Source organism: Pinus tabuliformis, chromosome 7, assembly GCF_031772625.1.
Source record: "Pinus tabuliformis cultivar Carrire ecotype Pingquan chromosome 7, CPIR1, whole genome shotgun sequence".
In the NCBI taxonomy this organism is placed as follows: Eukaryota; Viridiplantae; Streptophyta; class Pinopsida; order Pinales; family Pinaceae; genus Pinus; species Pinus tabuliformis.
In genome coordinates this window covers 1,323,962,938-1,323,985,654 of record NC_142293.1, presented here as the reverse complement: position 1 = coordinate 1,323,985,654, position 22,717 = coordinate 1,323,962,938, and the positions used below count along the sequence as shown (strand labels likewise).

Below are 22,717 nucleotides of genomic sequence, written 5' to 3'. Positions count from 1 at the left end.
ATATTTTGCTTATGCGCCTTTTAAGCCAAAGTTATTTTTCTTAAAAATAGAGAAATATTAGGTTAATACTTCTCATTTTCAAAAAGAGGCTAGGATTAGTTCACCCACTATAAAACCAAGTCCAATTTTCTAAAAAATGTTATGAAGTAAAAAGTTATTTAGAAAAGTTAATGAGAAAAATCATAATTTTTAGGGAACTTCAACTATTTTTCAAGGGGTAGTCGTACAACCACCACCTAGTTGTATGGAATCTATGACAAATAAGTGTACAACTCAACTATACAAATTGGGTCATACAGCCAACAAATAAAGCAACCAAAGCAGTTGTACAAACACCCAGGACCTATGTTACCGGATTCATTAGCCTTGGGGGATGGATTCGCGGATCCTCGGATTAGATTTAGATTCGCTTGGATCCGCCTAGGAACCCATATGAAAATGTTTCCTTCACCATAACGCGCACCCCGCTATTCAAACTATGGTTCCTATAATTTGGGATTTTTACAATACAAAAATACCTATATTCACTAAATTAATATTTTGTTAATATTCGCTGAATTAATTCGTAACTTTGGGTACCTCTGGTCACGGGGGAAGTTCATATTCGCTAAATTAATACTCTATTAATATTTGTTGAATTAATACTTTGTTAATATCCGTTGAATTAATATCTAGCTTCAGGTCCATTTGCTCACGGAAGAAGTTATTTTCCAAATAATACTTATAGCTTAATACCTAGCTTGTAAAATGGATTCGATGGGTTGCTTGTAGCCACCATGGCGGGCACACTTGATGGTAAAATTATTAACTTTCTAAAGATTATTCACGTACAGATGTCAGGACTCAACTTATAAGTTATAACTTATTAATATTAATAACTATAAAATTTATAACACCCAAGGGATAGCTCAATTGGTCAAGCCCTCGTTGTTAGGTACCTTGCCTATTTAGAGGTCAAATCTCCTCGATGCCTTTGGGGTTAGGCCTGATATATTAGGCCACCTTTGGTGGATCTATGTGGATTATTTCCCATGGACATAGCGGCCACTCAGTGACCGCGAACCATGGTTGCCTTCAAAAAAAAAAATCTATATAATTTATAACATATTATAATAATAATACAGATATACTATATCTATTAATTAAATTTTGTATTTTAAAGTTAAGTTATATATTTATATTTTAATTTTTAAATTAAAATTATATATATAAGATACAAACTTAAACTTTTAAAAAATTACAATTTAAAATTAAGTTCTATATATATATATATATTAAAATATTAATATAAATATTAAAATTTATATATATTTATAAAATTAAATATATTAGTTTATTGTATCATATATCGAAAATATATATTAAATATCACATTGGATATATATTCAAAATTTTGTATTTTTACAAATTATAAAACAATTTACTAGCTAATGTTTATCTTCTTTGAAAGTATGGAAACATATTAATGGCACAAGTCCTAAAGGTATCTTACAAGAGTGCTAGTCGCCCCTATTACATACCACATACAAGTTATTTTTAGATGGCCAATTTTGTCTACACATAATGATGTAGTTGCATGCTGAGATCCTCAGATTGTATCAAGTTCAACAAAGGTTATACCAGTAACCATGAATATTGTAGCCTTTTCCATACTATGGAAAATATTTATATAGTATATAAACATAATGTTTCCCTGTTGTATCCAGATCCTAGCTTTTAAAAAATCTGACGGATTCGAATCCAGATCCGAATCCTGGTAACTTAGCCCAGGACAATAATATGCATGCCATACAGTGTGTACACAATCCCAATAGCTGAGATTGATTATTTTTCAATCAAAATGATCAAACATCCAATTTGGTTAATTTCATTATAGGTTTTCACATCCAGCAGGTAATTGGCTACAATGTGTCATAATGGATGGGTAATTTTCTATTTTTCTCAATAATTTGCACTTTGTGGGGAGGAAATAACAACAATTTATCTGATTTAGGTGGCGTTTAATAGATCTACAATAGATCTGTGCATTTTTCATCAGATGCTAATTTTCCAACAAGAACAATTGTTTTTATCTATAATCTTCAATTTGGAGGAAGAAAAACACGGTTTTCTTTGCAGTAAGTCTATATTTCAGTGGCAGGGCTTAATTTCAACAACATATATTATGATGTTGTAAGTGGGGGCAAATATTGGGTAAAACATTATAATGTGCGGGGGAACGGGGTCAGGGGGATATATTAGGTGAAACATAATGCCACGCCTACCCCCACTGCAACCCTTATCATGGGATGGGGACTGGGCTATGTTACACCCAATATTTCCCTCCACCCCAATCCTTATCATGGGATGGCGGTGGGGGGTATTTTTCACCCAATATTTCCCCAAACCTCCACCCTCATATTCATCAATAGAATATGTGGGTGAGAGTGGGGTTGTGGCGAAATATTGCGTCGAACATTTGAATATGTTTTACCTAGAGTAGGTGTTATGAACATAAATTATGTAAAAATAAATAAAAATAGATAATAAATAATAATCATAATAATATAAATATAATAATAAATAATAAGTAAATTAACTAATGGTTAGTTAGTTAATAATGAAAAGGCATGTCTTAGAGACATGCCTGTTTGTGAAAAGGTACTTACCTAGCTATATATACGGGACCCTCATTCTCATTTGTAATCATCCTACATCAATTCTTTTATTCAATATAAAATTACAATTACTATCCTACGATGGATGTCTTTGTCTACTAAGTATTTTAAATATTTTCGCTGCGTATACGACTTTTGGTCGTTACATTGGTATCAGATATGTTCGATCCTCTAGTCACTCATCCAAGTCTTTGACCATCAAATTCATCAACATTGTTGTCGTCGAAGCATTTCGCTACAAGACTTTGGAGTTTCTCCATTTCGCTATCAAGCATTTGGTCATTCAATAATAATAATAATAAAAGTTAATATATATATGGAGAGAAAATAAAAAGTCAAAAAACAAAGATTAAAAAAATATAGAAAAAAAAATCAAATTAAGAAAGAAAAAAGAAAAAATAAACTAAAATAAGTACATATAAAGATTAAAAATATATATATATAGTCTAATGTAAATTTTAAGGAGAACATTCATATATATAGAAAGGTTCTACATTACTGATAAAAAGTGCATGATAAAGTTAAGAGAGAAACTTTCCAAATATATTTAAAACTATATGTAAGAGAAGGAAGATTAAATAATATTATCTTGATAATTTTGAAGGAGAACATTCATATATATAGAAAGGTTCTACATTATTGATAAAAAGTGCATGATAAAGTTAAGAGGGAATCTTGCCAAATATATTTAAAACTATACGTAAGAGAAGGAAGAGTAAATAATATTATATTGATTCTTCATTAAGTGGTTTACAAGCTTGTGGTTTTACAAACCCATGGTAATTTCCCATGGTATTTTAAAAGTAACAAAAAAAAATACAAAATCTCTTTATGTGAATGGTAAGTTTTACTTTTTAGGTGGAAAACATTAACCAAGGTTTTAGAAACCCAAGGTAATTGCCCATGGTATTTTAAAAGTAAAGAAAAACAAAAGGAATACAAAATCTCTTTATGTGAATGGTAAATTTTACTTTTTACATGAAAAGTAGATAATATTATTTAGAAACCCATGGTAATTGCCCATGGTATTTTAAAAGAAAAAGAAAAACAAAAGGAATACAAAATCTCTTTATGTGAATGATAAGTTTTACTTTTTACATGGAGAACATTAACTAAGTCAAAGTCAAAAGTACATAAGTGAACATATATTTTATATTATACCCCAAGAAGGTGAATAGCCAAGTTTCACTAGGGTTGTAGAAGGTTACATAATATCAGTTAAGATATTATACCCCAAGAAGGTGAATAGCCAAGTTTCACTAGGGTTGTAAAAGGTTACATAATATCAGTTAAGAGGAGTTTACGTTAAAGTGAAAGTGAATTTGAATTAAAGTTTAAAGAGTTATATGAAATTTAAAAAATAAATACAAAGGACAATAAGATATTTAATAAAAAACAATTGAAACAATATTTAAATATTCTTTTTAAAGTACAAAAGAAAAAAAACGTAAGTAGAATTATATAAAAAGAATATAAAGGAGTTTTGAAATATTAAGGATAATAGAAAATTGGATTAAAAGAGTTTTGAAGAATTATAATATATATATATATATATATATATATATATATATATATATTAAAAAAAACACTTTTAAAGGAGGTTTGAAGTACAAAGTCCAAAAGAACTTTAAATATATACTTTAAGTCATCTCGACAAAACAAATGGGATCAATCATTGAAAAAAAATGATGGAGCTCAATTCTAAAATGACTAAGGAAGAAAGGTTTTCCTATAATGGTCTTTCAGCTATAGATCACGGAGTAATTACATTAAAAGAAAGTATCCAAGGAAGAGAATTTAATGTTGCCATCAACCCAAGCAATGATAAAAATTATATCAACATCAACTTGGCAAATCAACTATTAATTCCAGAGCTAAGCATTGGTGTAAAGAAAAATATTTTTGACCAAAAAAAAATATAAAATTAGTGATCTACAAGTGAAAATAGGTCATTATGAGTACATATCTCAATTTCATGTTGTTAGGACGGATAAAAAGACTGACATCATACTCGGTCAACCTTGGTTTAAGGATTTGGGTACATTCATATTAAACATAGAGAAACAAGTTTTGATGTTTCCTTATAAAGGGAAGATGGTCACGTTTTGAGACATAACGAGAATCAAAATCAATAAAATCTTCATTAGAAGACCTTAAAGATATCTCAGATTTGATGTTTCAAGATAATGAAAAAATTATATCAAAGAAGCAAAAAGAGCTTGAAGAAGTCATCTATAGATAAGACAAAAATTTTGCGCCTCAAAGATCACCAAGAAAAACTACTCGAACAAGTCAAGAAAGCTAAAGCATCAAAGAAGGAACTCAAGGAGCGTTTATTAGAACAAGAAGAAGAAAATTTATGTTTAAAGAGCCATAACCAAACATTAATAGAACAAATCAAGTGTTTAAAAGACGAGAAGCATGAAGGCCAAAATAAAGTTGACTCAGGAAATGAGGAATGCTTACGTCTCAAAAATCATAATCAAAATCTGCTCACACAGAGTAAAAAACTTAAGGACAAAAAGAAGTCATTGATGAATAGGTTCAAAGCACTTGTTGCAAAGGAAGCGTCAAAATCTCCAAATGTAGCAGTCCAAACTGAAGAAACAAAGATCAAGACCACTAGTCTTGCAGTTCAGGCAAATCCAAACCCTATTGAAGTAAAAATGTACTCAGAGGTTGTCGTTCAAACAGAGGACACCCTTGTTGATTTGGGGTAGCACCGGATGTGCTCTAGCCACAAATATTGGTGGAGAGGCTAAAGCACATGAGATCTCCAATACCCATAAATGATTTGGGCAGAATCTAACCAGTTTGCGAGATATTAAAATAATTAATATTTTTAATGGAGTCCCTAGAGTCTAAACTTAGGGAAAATGAAATATTAATGTGAATTAATATAAAACTGAGTTAGAATGGTCCAAAAGTCATGGATCAAGCCAGATCTAATCTTAACCATTGATTAGGGACTTAATCTCGGCCGTTGAATTGTCAATGAGAAAAGTATAAGAGGAGGATTGAGGGTCACTTGGAGAAAACACCAAGTTGATATAGAATTCGATTTTCTAGGGCAGGGCTTGCTGAGGAAATCGAAGGAGTGATCAGAGTTGCAACTAAGGGGCAATGAATACAAAAGCAGAGAGGCAAAGAGGGTACTAGGAGCAACAGCGCAGAAGCCAGGAGAGAGGGACGCAGAGCCAGCTAGAGGCCACGCAGAGGCAGCCAGGAGTTGTGCAGTGCCTGAGAAGAGCTAGCGTGGGTGATGCAAAGGCTCCAGAGGCTGATGCAGAGCCTCCAGAGGCTGACATGGGTCTAGTTGGGCTAACGCGGGGCTAGAGAGGTTGACACAGTCCCTAGAGGCAGACATTGGAGATTCCGTGGGGCAGATTGGAGATGAGAGCTGTGGGATTGTTTGTCCGGGGTTTTTAGCCGGAATATCTGTCTCCGACTGAGAGGTACTACTACCGAGAGCATTATCTGTTGGGTGAGCCATTTTTGGCACCCATATTGTATTATGAAACTACTTAATAATAAAACCCTCAGATAGTTACACCGGTTTTCCCGCATTGGGTTTTTTCGGGGACATTAGTCCAAAAATAACGGTGTCACTTGTGTTCTTGTTTTTCCTTCAGTTGATGATCTGTATGTGTTGAGCATGTACTTGTATTTATTTTCAGTATTTACATGGTAAATAACTTGTTAATTAACAGAACAAGTAGGAAGAAATAAATCAGAAAGTACATGAAGGATTTCTAACAGTTAGACTTAGAAATTCCAACATGGTATCAGAGCGTGGTTGCAGATCACAGGAGAACTAAGGGCATCAGCCGCGTAGAGTAGCAACAACAGAAACAATTGTCCCGAGTGACAAAAGTTGTTCCTAGAGGAAAAGCAGCACGCAGTGCTTGCGTAATCAAGTTTGAATCAGGAGAAGGATCAACGTAGTGGCAGAAAGGAGCAGGCCTGACCTACGCAGTGCCCGGTCATCTTTCTCAATCAAGAAGGATTGACACCAGTGGCCAGTAGGTGCGGATTTTGTTGGTGTCGGGATTGTGCAAAGTCTAGAGGTTCTAAACCTTTAGTTTGCTAGGGCATAGGAGGTTGTGGAGAAGTTGCGAAGTGAAGCTGGTGGGGTACTGTGGTCAAAACAGTACCTAATAGGGAAAGACCAAGGAGGAGGGAGTTGCTACCGAGGATTTCTAGCCAAGAAATATGGATCAGTGGTGTAGTTGCACTAACGATCGGAGTGGGGGCATCTCAACATTGGCATTGGGGTTTCCAAGAGGGAAATTGAGGCTTAGAGGGAGTCACACCATGAACTTCTAGTAAGGAAATAGAGAGACTCAAAAGAGTTAAAAAAGGAGCAGCGAAATGGTAGTCAACGGGGTAAGAGATTAGGACAGACTGTACAGAGCCTCAAACTTCGTAGTCTGGAAGGCCAGGATCTTATTCGTTCTAGACAGGAATCATCTCAAGGACTTCGCCTTGAAAATGATAGTGATCCCAGTTGACCTGGCTGAGAACGATAAGTACGAGGAGGCAATGGCAAGGGCCAGGAGCATCATCCTTGAGGGGGTCAAGGACCATGTAGTACCACGATGTGGGAGGCCCTAACGAAATTGTATCAGCATACTTCTGTGCAGAGGAAGATGCTACTAGAAAATCAGTTGCGGTCATATCAGATGCAGAAAGGAGAATAGATCAACATCTTCCTCGGTCGATTGAAGGAGATCCAGGATCAACTGACTTCCACAGGGGCCACACCGATCAGAAATTAATGGTTAGGACCGCATTGAATGCAGTCTCAAAGGACTGGGAGGTATTTGTCCAGAGCGTACTAGGTAGATCGACCCTTCCAGATTGAGAGGAACTGTGGGCAGCTCTTCGTCAGGAAGAGATCAAAAGGCTAACCAAGGCAGGAAGCAATGGCAAGGGGGTCAGAATCAAGGAGGAGGAAGAGCAGGATGCTGCCCTAGATCTGAGGGAAAGCAGGAGAAGCCAAAGAAGAAGGACCTATCCAAGGTCAAATGCTTCCACTGTGGGGAATTGGGTCATTATGCGAGCCAGTGTCCAAGGAAGAAAAGCAAGGGAGAGGCTTCTGAGACCAAGGCTGTGCCAGCAAGGGCAGAGAAAGAAGTGGAGGCAGAGATGATGACTGTGCCATAAGTGCTCATGCACCTCATGAGAGGAAATGGGGAGACATCAAGTTGTAGTCAGGCGAACTACAGGCAATGAGGGGTAGGATCGTTGAGATACCTAACCTCTAAGATTATACCTTGCGACAGGAGCCCCAAAGAGGAGTAGCAGAACTAACGAAGATGTCAGAGTTGGGAGATCAGTTACTTACTTCTCAGTAACTAAGTTGTAGTGTAGCAGTTAGCAGTGGCAGTGCTATGGTCAGCACGATGTAGCATGATAAGAGGGATTACAATCCAGAGGCAGCAGTGGTAATGGCAGGCCCATGGGCAGCAACACGAATGCAGAGGGAGTTGTTGTATAGATGCAGCAGTGGTAGAGGTAGGGCCATGGGTAGCAGTACATGATGCAGCAGTGCAAAAGATGTTGGGCAGCAGGCCTAGCATCAGTACAAGGACCGATGTCGGATGATCAGGGTGATGCTCAATGAGGAGTAATAGTAAATACTAAAGCTCAGTCCTCGCTAAGAGGGAGTGTTGATTTGGAGTAGCATCGATGTGCTCTAGCCACAAAAATTCGTGAAGAGGCTAAAGCACATGAGATCTCCAATACCTAGAAATGGCTTGGGCAGAATCTAACCAGTTTGGGAGATATTAAAATAATTAATATTTTTAATGGAGTCCCTAAGTCTAAACTTATGGAAAATAAAATATTAATGTGAATTGATATAAAACCAAATTAGAGTGGTCGAAAAGTCATGGATCAAGCCAGATCTAATCTTAGCCGTTGATTATGGGCTTAATCTCGACCGTTGAATTCTCAACGAGAAAAGTATAAGAGGAGGCTAGTGGGTCAGTTGGAGAACACACCGAGTGTATCAAGAATTTGATTTTCTGGGGCAGGGCTTGCTGAGGAAATCGAAGGAGTGATCAGAGTTGCAGTTGAGGGGCAGTGAATACAGAAGCAGAGAAGCAGAGAGGGTACTGGGAGCAATAGCACAGAAGCCAGGAGAGAGGGATGCAGATCCAGCTAAAGGCCACATAGAGGCAGCCAGAAGCCACGCAGAGGTAGCCAGGAGTTGTGCAGTGCCTAAGGAGAGCCAGTGTGGGTAACGCAGAGGCTCCAGAGGCTAATGCAGAGCCTCCAAAGGAGGACGCATGGCTAGTTGGGCTTACGCTGGGCCAAAGAGGCTGACGAAGTCCTTAGAGTCAGACGTTGGAGATTTCGTGGGGCAGATTGGAGCTCAAAGCTGTGGGATTGCTCATCCGGGGTTTTTAGCTAGAATATATGTCTCTGACTGAGAGGTACTACTGTCGAGAGCATTCTTTGTTGGGTGAGTCATTTCTGGCACCCAGATTGTATTCTGAAACTGCTTAATAATAAAACCCTCAGATAGCTGCATCGATTTTCTTGCATTGGGTTTTTCCCAGAACATTAGTCCAAAAATAACGGTGTCACTTGTATTCTTGTTTTTCCTTCAGTTGATGATCTATATGTGTTGACCATGTACTTGTATTTATTTTCAGTATTTACATGGTAAATAACTTGTTAATTAACAGAGCAAGTAGGAAGAAATAAATCAAAAAGTGCATGAAGGATTTCTAATAGCTAGACTTAGAAATTCCAACAACCCCAAACAAAGATTCAGTAGTTAAGTCAACAACAACAATGACTGATGGAAATTAGGAAACTATCATAAAAATGTTAAAGGAAATTCAAACAAGAAAAACTTTGTATCTACATCTGAATCACAAGAGTAGACACCTTAATCAATCTACAAATTTGTATCACTCAGAACATAAATAACAAACTTATGTTACAAAGAATATTGAAGTGACTTCAATTTAGTCTACCAATAACAATTTGTTACAAAGTTTCAGTGATCAGAAGATTCCATAGAAGGTTAATCTATGATGGTCTGATCCATTCTTAGTAAGACAATTTTATATATCACTCCAAGGATCATATCAACTTGTATAGACAAAGATGATTGTTCCGAGACAAGAAAGCATTCGTAGCTAAAAAGAGATCAACCCCTTTCATCAACAAGCTTTGAGGACAAAGCTTTTTGAAGGAGAAGGCAATGTTATGAACATAAATTATGTAAAAATAAATAAAAATAGATAATAAATAATAATCATAATAATAATAAATAATAAGTAAATTCACTAATGGTTAGTTAGTTAATAATGAAAAGGTATGGCTTAGAGACATGCATGTTCGTGAAAGGGTACTTACCTGGCTATACATACAGGACCCTCATTCTCATTTGCAATCATCCTACATCAATTCTTTTATTCAACATACAATTACAATTACTATCCTACAATGGATGTCTTTGTCTACGAAATATTTTAAATATTTCCGTTGCGTATACGACTTTTGGTCATTACAATAGGGATGGGGAGAAATATTGGGTAAAATATTATAGTATGTTTTACCCGCTCCCACCCCCCCCAATATTATGAGGGTAGGGGTATTATGATAGTGGGGGTGGGGAGGAATAAAATATATGGGTGTAGGTGGTGGTATGTTTTACCCATTATTTCCTAGGGGTAATAGAATATGAGTATAAGGGTGGAAGTGGGGGAATGTTTTACCCAATATTTCCCCTCCACAGTCATAAATAGAATATGGGGGTGGGAGAATATGTTTTACCCAATATTCCTCCCCGCACACCCTCACAAAAATAGAATATAAGGGTGAGGGTGGGGGCAAATATTGGGTAACCCCAGCCCCGCCCTCATAAAATAGGGTGGGGGTATATTTTACCCAATATTTTCCCCACCCCCTCATAAACAGATTATGAGGGTGGGGGTGGCATTACTTAATATTTCCCTCCACCCCCACCCTTCTATTCTATTTTTGTGAGGGTGCGGGGAAATATTGGGTAAAACATATTATAATGTCATTTCTTTATATATATTATGTTGCTCTCAACCTGTTCTTTCCTGGAAATTTGGGGAAAGCTTCTAGCAGTTCCAAACATTCGTACCCATGTTTCCTTTGTTCCCAAGTTTGAGAACTTTGTGCAACATAGATGTAAACCAAACTGCCAAGCTTGTAGAACACATACCGGAAATACCTTTAGGTTGGTTTGCTAGGAAGACATTAGTAGTTCAGATTAATGTTCCACCGAGTTTCCGGGATGGGGAAGCGCGAGAGAAGGGATATGCACAAGGGGGATGTATATAAGCAACCCAAAACTTTAGGGAAATTTCAGGGAAACAGGGGGACATAGAGTGATAAAAATTAAAATTATTAAAAATTTAATATATAAAAATACAAAAATAAAATCCCAACAATATGTCAATAACTAAATAGTAAATCTTAATAATTATGAAAAGTACATTTAAAGACTAAAATGTGATCATCATTTTGTACTAGACTATTATCATTTACGAATTAGCATTTGACATTTCTACAATGTAAATCTAAAAGTAAATTACTAAATTGAATCCATCATTTGATATTATGCAATGTTCCATCTAAATTCATCATTTGGAGTTATGCAGGGTATATCTAAACTAAATTCATCATTTGACAATTGAATTATGCAATGCACATCGAAAATGGTGAAAAGTAAATTTATCATATGACAATTATAATGACATTATGTTTTAGTCTCAAAAAGCCACAGAATACTAAACTAAAAGTAAACATAGAAAGTAGTGAAATTCCAGTAAATTTCTCAAAAAGTACTAAATAATATTAATAAATACTAAAAGAGTCGAGAACTCAGTCACCAGTCTCTAGAGTCAAAAGTTTAAAACTAGAACAATGAAAAGTAGTGAACAGAAATGAACATCATGATCAAGTAATAAGCATCAACGAGTGTGTTTTTGCTCTAACAACTAGTCCTTTGCATCTATTTGTTGCATGAAGGCACAAAGATCATCAATTGGAATGTCACTATCTAACTCTGAGTCACTCTCATGATTAACCAATGTCTCACCAACCAAACCATATTGTGTCCCATCTGGTCCATCCTCCTCATCTATTTGTGCATCCTACTCTGGATCCACATCCCATCATGTAGCTGGTCCCACCTAATAATCTAGTGTCGCCCTATGCGCAAGACGTAGGGCACTGTGCACTGCAACTAGCTTCTCTGCTCTTCTAGAGGTGAGTCTATTCCTCTTGATAGAGTGGATGAAGTTATATGTGGACCAATTCCTCTTATCGCTACAAAGGAACTAGCAATTTATGACAATAAATGTATAGCAAGATGTTTGATCTCTAGAGCATCATCTCCATGCATCCTCCACCAACCAATGGAGTCATCCATGCCTATGTCATCACGATCTTCCCTTGCATCTTCCTTCTTAAAGGGGCCACTGAGACTTGCAAACTGAATCCACTACCTTTGAAGTATTTTCCCCTCCTCTGCACAATACATCTTTGAAATGGTAGCTTGAAATCCATTCTTGATTTTTGGATTATCAATGGTAGCAACTCTACCAGGCCTAGGAATATACCATTTTGGGTTCAAAGCATATGTTGCCATATGCAAAGGTGTATTCATTTGATCCCATCTATGCTGAATAATGGGTTGAATATGGTTTATATAGAACTCTAAGGAGGGCACTTTCTCATGAATGGTTGCCTTTTCCTAACGCAACATGCTATCAAAAGTCTCATATATTTCTCCAGGATTAGGAGAGTCAATGTTAGTGTAGCGAATGACCTCAACTATAGGGCGTAATATAGAGGCCAAATAACTACAATCTACCCACCAATCGTTATCCAATATTTGAGCCCTGATCTTCTTCCCCTCTTCAGTCTTGGATTTCGTCCACCTGCTCCACTCTGGAGTCACAACAATGGCCTACAACGTTGGTTGCACCTGCAACATCCTCTCCAATAAAAGAAAATAGTTGGCATATCTAGTCTCTGTGGGCTTGAGGAATTCTTTCTTCGAGTGAGCCTTGTACATGGCTAAGGAGGTGTGATGGTTGCAAATAAACATTTATACATCCCTTGCAGCGAATACCAAAGTGGATACCCAATGAATCTTTCCAATGTCTTTCAATGCATTGTTGAGTGCATGCACACAACAAGGGGTCCAAAAATATGCTTGTATCTACCCTGAATCAATAATCCAACTGATTTGCACACTGTTGCTGAATCTGTCACAACCTGCACAACATTGGCAAGCCCAACCTCCTCTATAGCATCCCGAAGAAGTTCAGATTGGAAAGTCGCATCTTTGCGCTTTCCAGAGCAATCAATAGCTCTAAGAAAGAAAGGCCCTTCTACACATGTAACTATGATGTTGATGAGTGGACGTTTTGCAATGTTTGTCCACCCATCCATAACAATAGAGCACCCTGACCTCACCCATGTCTGTCTCATAAACTCTTTTTGCACAGTAATTTTGGACACTTCTCTTTCTAAGATTATTGTAATCAACTTGGTTTCACCTATAGGCACGTATGAGGTCCCCGCTTTTGCAATTGCCTAGACCATCTCCCTGTAATAAGGAGAGCGAGTAACATTGAAAGGAATGCCATTGGAAAAAAAAGGGAATTTGCCAACTACATCATTTATATCATCAAGGTTCAATTTACCATAGTTGGCCCCATTGCATCAAAACGAGCAATAGCATCCTTCCTCTTAGTTTTTGATGAAGACGTTCCAGCAAAACATGGTGGAGGCATATTAATATTGCCAATATTGGTGGTTGTGTTTGCCTTCCTTTTCGAACTCCTTTCCACATTTTGACCTTCAAATGAAGTGGCATTTTGGCTACATAAGGGCCCTGTGCATCTGCTCCCATATCTAGCCTCAAAAGCTCAGATCTCTCAAACATTTTTAATTTATCACATACACTAACCCCTTTTCCACCAATGCCCAAGATGTGTTATTTAATCTGACTAGAACTCCCCACCCATGTATGGCCACAAATATTGCATTTCTAGTCAAATGATCCACCCTTTGTTTTTCTCTTGGTTGGTAGAGCAAGTACTTTGGCTACATATATATACAAAGGTCTTCTAAGATCAAATGTTCCCCTTGCATGGTGAGCCAATCCCTTTGGGGGGAGATTGGCATTGTTAATGTTTTCATTTTGGCTTTTCCACTATGGAGGGTTTCTGAAGTTCCAAACCCACTTGCAATTCCAATGTTTTCCCCTGTATTAGTATTACCCTCATGATTCGACTCAGAACCACTGTTGTCACTACTGTTATTCTGACTCATGCTACTATTTTTGAAGTTCAGTGTCACTGTTGAGCTTGATTTCTTAAGTTTTGGGCCTGCAGAAGGGTTTCCTTCTTTGTTTTAATATTTCACTAACTAATAGTGACTGAATTCAAGTGCCATTGTTTAACAGTAGCATGATATTTAAAAAACAATACTATCACATAAATTATAATTAACATTATACCACAACATATTTTAAGAAAATTTAATAAAAATACTAAGTTACTAACACAGGACAGAACTGAGAAATGACGGAAAAAATTTAAAATACTAACACAGAAATCTGCTGAGTGGCTCAAAAAATTTGGACGACGGCTCCAAATCACAAATCCACTCCAAAATCACAGCTCCAAATCACAAAAACTCACTCCAAATTGTAGCTCCAACCCTCAAAATCGCAGCTCCAATCCTCCGAGTCACAGAATCACAGTTAAATGTCTCAGCCTCTCTGAAAAATAACGGTGAATCTTCAGCGAATTGCAGACCAGCAGCGGCAAAGTAAATCGCAGCAGAGCACCAGTCGATGGTCGATGGCATTGGTATATGTTCAACAAACTTCATCGACAGTAAAGTCTCAGCCTCTCAGGAAATCACGTTGAATCTTCAGCAAAGTGCAGACTGGTGGCAGCAGGGTAAATCGCAGCAGAGAAATATAAATGTGCAGGTCGACGGCAAGGTAAGTGCGCTGGGTAAAATGAATTAGGTTTACGAATATGTTTTATGTTTTAATTTTTAACTTTTAAAGTTTTAAGTTCTAATATAATTTAATTTTTGTTTTTTTTGTTTTTTAAACGTTTTTTTAATATTTAAATTTGTATATTTTATTTCATTTTTAATGTTTATAAAAGTTATTAGACAAAAAAATGCATATGTATTCCCCTGTCCCCCCGGAGTTTCCTTGAGTTTCCCCAAAAAGGGGACATGGGAGAAACATTTCCCCAGGAGTTTCCTTGTCCGAAGAGTGTAGGGGAGCGCAGGGGCGCGTCCCCCACCCTGGGGTACGCGCATCACTGTCGAACACTGGTTCAGATTCCTTTGTAGCCTCTTTGCGACTATGCACTATCCGAGACAGCTATGAGATTGTCGAAGTTGGGATGTGTAAATTCTTAATCAAGATTGTTAAAGTAGATGCTGAAATTGCTACAACCACTAGATATGGCATTTGACCATGAGAGTCCAACAATGAATTGACACTAGTTGTATATGGAGAAAGGTGAGAAACACTGACAAACAGAACTTCAAGTATAATGGAGATCCGAGAATAGTACTGTATTCTCAACTATGGGTGATTGTCTGGGAGAAGGGATCCCTCTGTGGAAAGCATAAACTCACACGACAATCCCATGTGCATTCTCCAACTATACAATAATCTTACGTGTAAATGTACTTGTCTGAAACATGATACAAAATACAAATAAAATAAAATAAAAAATCACTTAGGAAGGTTACTTAGGAATATGTATTCACTAGAACATAAAAAGAAAACAGGTGGAAAAACAGATACAATAGAAAAATACATCCTACAATTTTACAATCTGAAAATTATAATTCATGCAACAAAGGTTCAAGTGGGTATAGTTTTACCTTCAGAGCATCCACGGCTTTTTGAGCAGTAACTGCATCCACTGCCTGTCCTTTTTGCTTCTGTGCCTGCATAAGTAAATGAAAGGAAACCTACAGAACTGATTTCACATTGGTCACATACCCAGCAATGTGACTTTAACACGAACATACCTGTGCATCACGGAACTGAAAAGTCTTGATCCAGTTTGCCGAGTCCCGAGTCCTTGAATCATCTTCACCAAGCTGTTTTGCCAAAATATTGTATGTGCTCCGTTCATGCTGGTAATGCAGATTATATTGAGCAATCTTTCAGTATCTCCAGTTTTCCAAATACTTTAACTGCCAAAACAGATATAATATTTCCTAAAAGAAAATAACTACTTGCCTGAAGGGATAGCTTATAAGCACCCATGCAATTGAAGGCAATTGCAAGGGCATGATAACAAACAGCTGTCTGAATATGGTCATGTCCAAGAAGTCGTTCATTCTTTTTCAAGGCTTCTTGGAGATAACGCAGTGCTACATTCATCCTTCCTATATCCTGGTACATCATAGCAATATTAATGAATGTTGCAGCAACATCTGGATGATCAGGCCCACATGAAACATTTAGTAAAAGCAATGTGCGAGCCATATGCCGCAATGCAAGCTCCGTTTGGTTCAATCCATGGTAGAAAAGTGCCATGTTACCATAGCTGCAAAACACACAGCAATGGAACATATGTAGCTTGTAATTATGTAGAGTTTACAATAATTCCCGAATTTTCAGCTGTAAAATATGTAACTCTATTAACACAAAAATTAAATTGTAACCTATTAAATATGTAGCTCTCTTAAAACAAAAATTAAATTGTAACCTGTGTGCTGTATCAGGATGATCCAGACCAAGGCATCGCTCATTTATGATAAGCTCTTTGTGCTGCTGCATTATTGCTCCTGCCATGTCTCCAGCATGATATAAAACCATTGCAAGATATCTACAAAGATATGTCACAAACAGTCAAAGGAAAACTCTAAGACAATATGTTTGCCACCATTGAACCACAACATTTAAAGAAATTATAGGAAAAAAAACTATACAAACTGAAGCAAACTAAAATATGAAATAAGATCATATAATATAAACATTTGGCTTGTTACCTTTGCATAATTATTGCTCGCCACACTTTTCCAAATGCAATCAGGAGAGAATAATTGTTCCCTTTTCTCTTCTTTCTTTTATATTATATGTATGTTTTGCTTTATAATATGCATCATTCTCTGTACACATTTAATCTGCTTCTATCGATAAGATATTATTTTAGCACCAATTATTTTCCTCCCTCAATCATCTCTATCCTTTCATGACTACCCTCCCGTTAACCCCCAGATTTGCTCCTTGTTAAACTGGAGGGTTTAGGGCCAGCGCATTTCATCAGGCTAGTGTTCAGAGTATGATTCCGGAGGCAATTTTGATTGAGTCAGAGGTTGGTTCACACAAGAGTTCAGATGCAGGATGGTTTAGTAAAATGATCCAGGTTCAGAGTTGGTCTACAGAGAGAGTATACAGGTTTTCATCAGATAGGAGATTTATTACTTTTGGCATTGCACCTATATTTGAGAGAGACAGTTCAGAGGTCCATATTACAGTATTGATTATACATTTGGAGTCCTCATCAGCTCAGGATTCCAATTATTTTTTTCCGAATTACATGCATGATACTTTCTTCAGCAGCAACAGTTCAGAGAGTTGCATGTCAGATATTATGGCATATTTGAGATCCTTATGAGTTCACAATTCCCAGGAGCTATTTTCGGGCAACATCCAAGAAATTGCTACTTTTAGCAGGGGCTCAGTTCCAACTCTATATTTGGAGTCCTCACTGAAAACCTAGTACAATGAGTATAATTTCATGGACAAGAAAAGAGTTTCTATTTTTGGCATTAGTCATTCATCAATGACATGTGGCGCTTGTTATGCTGACTCGGGGCAGCTCCTGGAAGTGACATGTGGCATGCAGGCAGGGTGACATGTGGCAAATTTAGCACACATGCATGGGGAAGACATGCACATGCATACCACTGGAATTATCTGGCAGGCACTGGAGTTGGACTGGATCTTTGCATGAGTCAACAAAGTACTTGCATGAGTTAACTAAAGACCATTGGGACATGTTGCCTCAAAATCTAGCAGGTCTTGTGAGGGGAGCTTACATGACAAGAACTAGACCAAGTGACAACACTATGAGATGTGGCCCACTGTCACCACAGCCACAACTCTTGCTCTTTAGTGGATTTTCACCACAAAGGGGGGTTTCCCTATATAGGTCACCTAATGGATATTCAAGTCTAAGGCTTGCAGGTGACAAGAATAGGCTTAGGGTAGGCACTCAAGGACAAGGCTCAATCTAACATAGATAATGCAAAGTGTACCTTCCAAAGGCCTATCAAGGGCACAAGTGACCTAGGGTTTAGTGAATAAGCAATATTAACATGTTTAACTAGGTGCACAAGGCCAAGAAAAGGCCTGTAAAGATGAATATGATCAATTTTAGGGACAACAAACCTTCACCAAGCCCCAAGTTGAAGCCTAGGGCTAGGTTAGGGTTTGCCTATGACAAAAATTGCCCAAGGCTTGTGACATCATCCCTAAAATGGAAAAATTTTACCATAGGAAAAGGAAAATTTTGAGGCAATGAGTTACCAACCATGTGTGAAACCCTCCCACCGGACAACACATGCACCCTAGCTGAATTTCAACCCTAACCCTAGCCTAGTGGCTTGCCTATAAAGGGCCAAAAATTTGAGGAAAGAGAGAGGAATTAGGTTTAAAGAATTTTTTATGGTGTCATCACCTATGTAGAAAAGGCCAATGATTGATCTTGGGTGATGGAGTTAAGAGGAAGATCAACTTATGAAAAGCCAAACCCTAGAATGGAGTATGTTATAATGAAAAACCCTAGCTATCATTTTATAAGGGAACTAAGTCATTGAAGAGAGCTTAAAATGAAGACTCAATGGATTGTCACAAGTCTTGAAGGGTAATATATACAATACCATTTCCAAGATTTCATAGAAAAATATTCAATAAAAACTAGCACATACAAATCCTAACAATATCTATTCCATGCAATAACCATAAAGATATTCATATACATAGAATACTTACAAGAAAATGCATGAACCAATCCTTTGTTGTTCCAAAATGATGTTTTCAAAACAAGAGAAAGTCTCTATAAGCAAATACTCCACAAAAGATCACATCTCCACAAGAAAAAAAAACTAATTCAGCTAGGCCGAAATCCTTCAAAGAGGCCAAATTGATCCATAAGTGATAATGAGAAATCAAATGAGGTGAACCTTATTTATGAGGTCTACATCTACCAATTTATGACTAATGAAGCCCCTAAATCAAGTTTGACATAAGAAAACCTTGGGTTACAAGCCAACCCACTAACTATATGACAAAATAAGCAATAAATGCCCACATGTGTGAGTCGTAGCCTCAAAAAATGTGACATCATGCCATTTTAGGCCTCCAAATGCCATGCTAAGGTGTTATGAGGTGTGAAAAAGTGTCAAAGTGCCAACTTCATCCAAAATTTTAGGAAATGCCCTCAAATTATCCTCTAGCATCCCAAGTACAGTTGGGGTGCCATCATGCAGTCTCTAACTATTACAGTAAGGCCTCCTCTCTCCAATGTAAGGGCTAGTTTAGGAGCAACAAGCACTCCCAAGTCTCTCAATGGGAGACCATCCCCATCTGGGCTTTAAATCAAATCCTACCCATCAGGTTGTGTCAAGGTCAACCTAAGGACATGTTGGGTCCAATGGTGTCATCATGAAGATTCCTTTGCGCTAGGTCAAAGTAGACCAACGTCCTAGATCCTAAGGGTGCTTTGGGACATGTAACATCTGCTCAAGCCACCAAGAGGCCCAACTCTCCCAACGCTGCATTTGGTAAGCCATCATCTCTCTAAAGAGGATTGGGTACCTCTGGAATGGGTGCCCTCAAGAACTGGTCTGCTATGGACCACCAAACAAAACCACAAGAACACAAGTGAAAGCAACCATCCATCAGAGACTAATATCATATATGCACCTAAGTAGACCAAACTTGAATGTTAAGGGCATTATAATACTTCAAACAAGGATAGCCTTCCGATATCTAACTGGACAAAGACCTGCAAAAGTGTTCCCTACCTTCGTAGAGGTGGCTAATGATTGTTGACAATAAGGGTACCAAGGAGGTGTTTCCTAGACATTCATTGTTTTGGCCTACGGAGATACATTACTGACCTTTTTGTCTAGTGGCATTATGAGTTTAACTAATGTCATGGAGCTAAAGTACTTTTTATGAGACATGTACTATGTACTTTAATTTATTAAAGTCACATGTGTTTAAAAGTGACTTTATGAGAAAAGTACTAAGTATATTTTATATTATTAAAGTGACTTTTATGTTTTAAAAGTGACTTTATGAGAGAAAAAGTGTGCACGGTACAAAACATTTAAAAGTACTAGGAGGTTCATTAATTGAGGGTGACCACATGAGGGAGGGGGACAAGAGAGGGAATGATCTCCACCCTTGATCTAATGAGTTGCGATTTAATCTCAGCCATTAGATCTAAGGGTTAGAGTTCTCCTCACTTTAGGGAGACAAAAGAGGAAAAATGAGAGAAAGGAGGCTCATTAATCTCAAGAGATTTGAGGAGAGAAGAGCAAGGAGCTTGAGAGGAGGAAGAGAGCTTTGGTGAGAAATTCCACAGCGGAGAACAAGGCAAGCACCAACACAAACATTGGGCAGAGTTTCCTAAATGTTACACTAATTTCCACTGTAGAATTTCAAAATTATTTCCTGAATTTTACAATGTAGAAATTTGTGCTAACAGGAATCATGTATTTCTACATGACTAAATGAATCTTTGCAAACTCTTCTTTAAGTCATTGATTTTAAATTATTGGAGTTGTGCAAACACAATCAACCTCATTTCTAGTGGTCTTGATACGAAATATGCAAACTTATTTGGCATTTCCTTTAAGTACTTAACCACAATAATCAATTGCAATATGTTATCCACATCGTGTGCCATGCATTCTCAATCTTTCTCTCAAACTAGAGGAATTCGAGAGCTTTATGATTGGTGTGCATGATTGTTTCTTTAAAAAATAGAGAATTTCCTTGACACTTAAGAGCTTGCACTAGTGCATACAACTCACTGTCATAAACTGAGTAATTTGAATTTGCACCTATAAAGGCCTTGGAGTGGTATACGGCAGGGCTATGGTACAACATCAAAATTGCACCCATGTTATGTCTAGAAGCATCGACTTGAATTTCAAAAAAATGTTGACGGATAGGTAGGGTGATAACATGATACGCCATCCGTGACACTAATTATGCAACCTTCTAATTTTTTCATCTTCGCTCTTCAACTCTTTCTCGAATACTCCTTTCCTTTCTTCTCTTTCCCCATCTTTCCTTTCATTTAATTCTTCCTTCTTCATAAGGACTCTTATCTTTTCTAGCACTACTCCCAAATACAATATGGTTTCACACCCAACAACAGTACAACCTATAATAGGTCAAGCACTTCTCTCAACTACAAAACAACTAAAATACCTAATTGTAATATTCTTAATTAGCCATGGCTAATTGGAATATTCGATTTTGTTCAATTTTTGCCTTCTATTGGTATTTGTAAATAAAAAAAGGGAGGACGGGGGACATAACTCACTTTTAGAATAAAAAGTCACTTCCTAGTAGCACAACGTTGTGACTTAGAGGTGAGGCAAGGGGGCCAAAGGGGGACGCAGAAATGGAGCCCACGCAGACACATGGAGGGACTGCGCAGGAGGGAAGAAACACGTGGCAAGAGAAGAATCACGCAGGAGGAGGTGAGCCTTGGGATTGAGAGAGGCAAAGGCTATAAAGGAGAGAGGAGCCCCCTCATTTTGATCATGCCAGTTATGAGCATTTGTGATAGTCATTTCGACTTAGAGCACGCTGGCCGTTTAGCTAGTCTGCAGCACTGTTTAGTGCATTGAGTGTCTCCGTTCGGAGATCTCAACCTTAGCCCCAGGGGACTTCGAGTGCCTGCTCAGGCAAGGTATTTCCATTGGCATTCCAACAATAGTTTTATCATCATTTCAGCAACAGTTTCCTCAGAAGGAACTGTGCAGAACCCCAAGGGGGTGATTTTCGAGGGTCGGCCATTTCAGAAAAACTTTCTAGGTTTTTCTGGGTTTCTTGAGTAGAGTCTGATTCCAGAGTTTCAGCCTTTTCTGAGGAGGGGAGCAGCCCCAAATCCTCATTCGATTTCCAGCAACAGCAGCAGCACAGCAGTTTTCCAGCAATTGGGACGCAGATCAGTGTGAGGCCATTCCTTTGTTATTCTGAGTGTATTTCTTCACTTGCCTTGTGCAAGTCAAGGTGTTGTCCTTCTAATCACCTCTGCACTCATTCCTTTACTCAGTATAATAAAATGGCTTAGCATTTCTCGCTGCATTTCGTGTGTATCTGTTTATATTTCATATGTTCATTATTGTTGTTGCACTACTATTATATCTCTATCATTATATCTCTGTGATTTTCTCGGCTACTATACCACTTGTGTGTTCTCCTCGTTGAGATTTTGCTGGGGTTTGAGGAATATTCTGGGTTAGGGATATTACACCAACTCCCTCTACACCAAGAAAGCAATCTTCGTAATGTTAGCTCTAATACCATGTAAAACTTTCAATAGTCATTTGCCCAATGTTAATTCAGAAACTTCACTGCAACCACGAGGTCCCTCAAATCTTATTTCCTGCAAACATTCACCACTAGGGTTGAACCTATAATAAGAATTTACAGCAACAATATTACACTCTTCTTGACTCCAATTTCACAAGGCAGACCAAGAAAATAAATACCATTCAAGTTTCTCCAATACTAAAAAGCTACATCCTTTAGGGCACACTTATGCAAAAGACATGATAGATTTGAAATGTCTTCTTGTAGCAGATTATAACAGCACTAGATTTGTCCTCTTATCATCTAGATATGTTAAATCACTTCACAAATTCATCTCTATGTTATGTCAAGTCAGCATGAACCACCAACATTGGAGAGAGAGAGGGGGGAGGGGGGGTGTTGTGCTTAAGGTCATAAACCATTGGCACAAATTCCTCGTAGC

At 37.6% G+C, this 22,717-nt stretch overlaps 1 protein-coding gene across 2 annotated transcripts in view; it reads right to left on the bottom strand.

The window, feature by feature from the left end:
- Positions 1-22,717, bottom strand: part of NOXY38 (tetratricopeptide repeat (TPR)-containing protein) — a 317,852-nt gene that overhangs the window by 12,767 nt on the left and 282,368 nt on the right. For both annotated transcript variants that reach the window (XM_089459697.1, XM_089459698.1), the window contains exons 24-27: positions 16,418-16,537; positions 15,946-16,255; positions 15,732-15,839; positions 15,582-15,647 (exon numbers count right to left, since the gene is read on the bottom strand). In XM_089459697.1, coding sequence (XP_089315823.1) covers positions 15,582-15,647; positions 15,732-15,839; positions 15,946-16,255; positions 16,418-16,537 — 604 coding nt within the window. The remainder of the gene's footprint in view (positions 1-15,581; positions 15,648-15,731; positions 15,840-15,945; positions 16,256-16,417; positions 16,538-22,717) is intronic.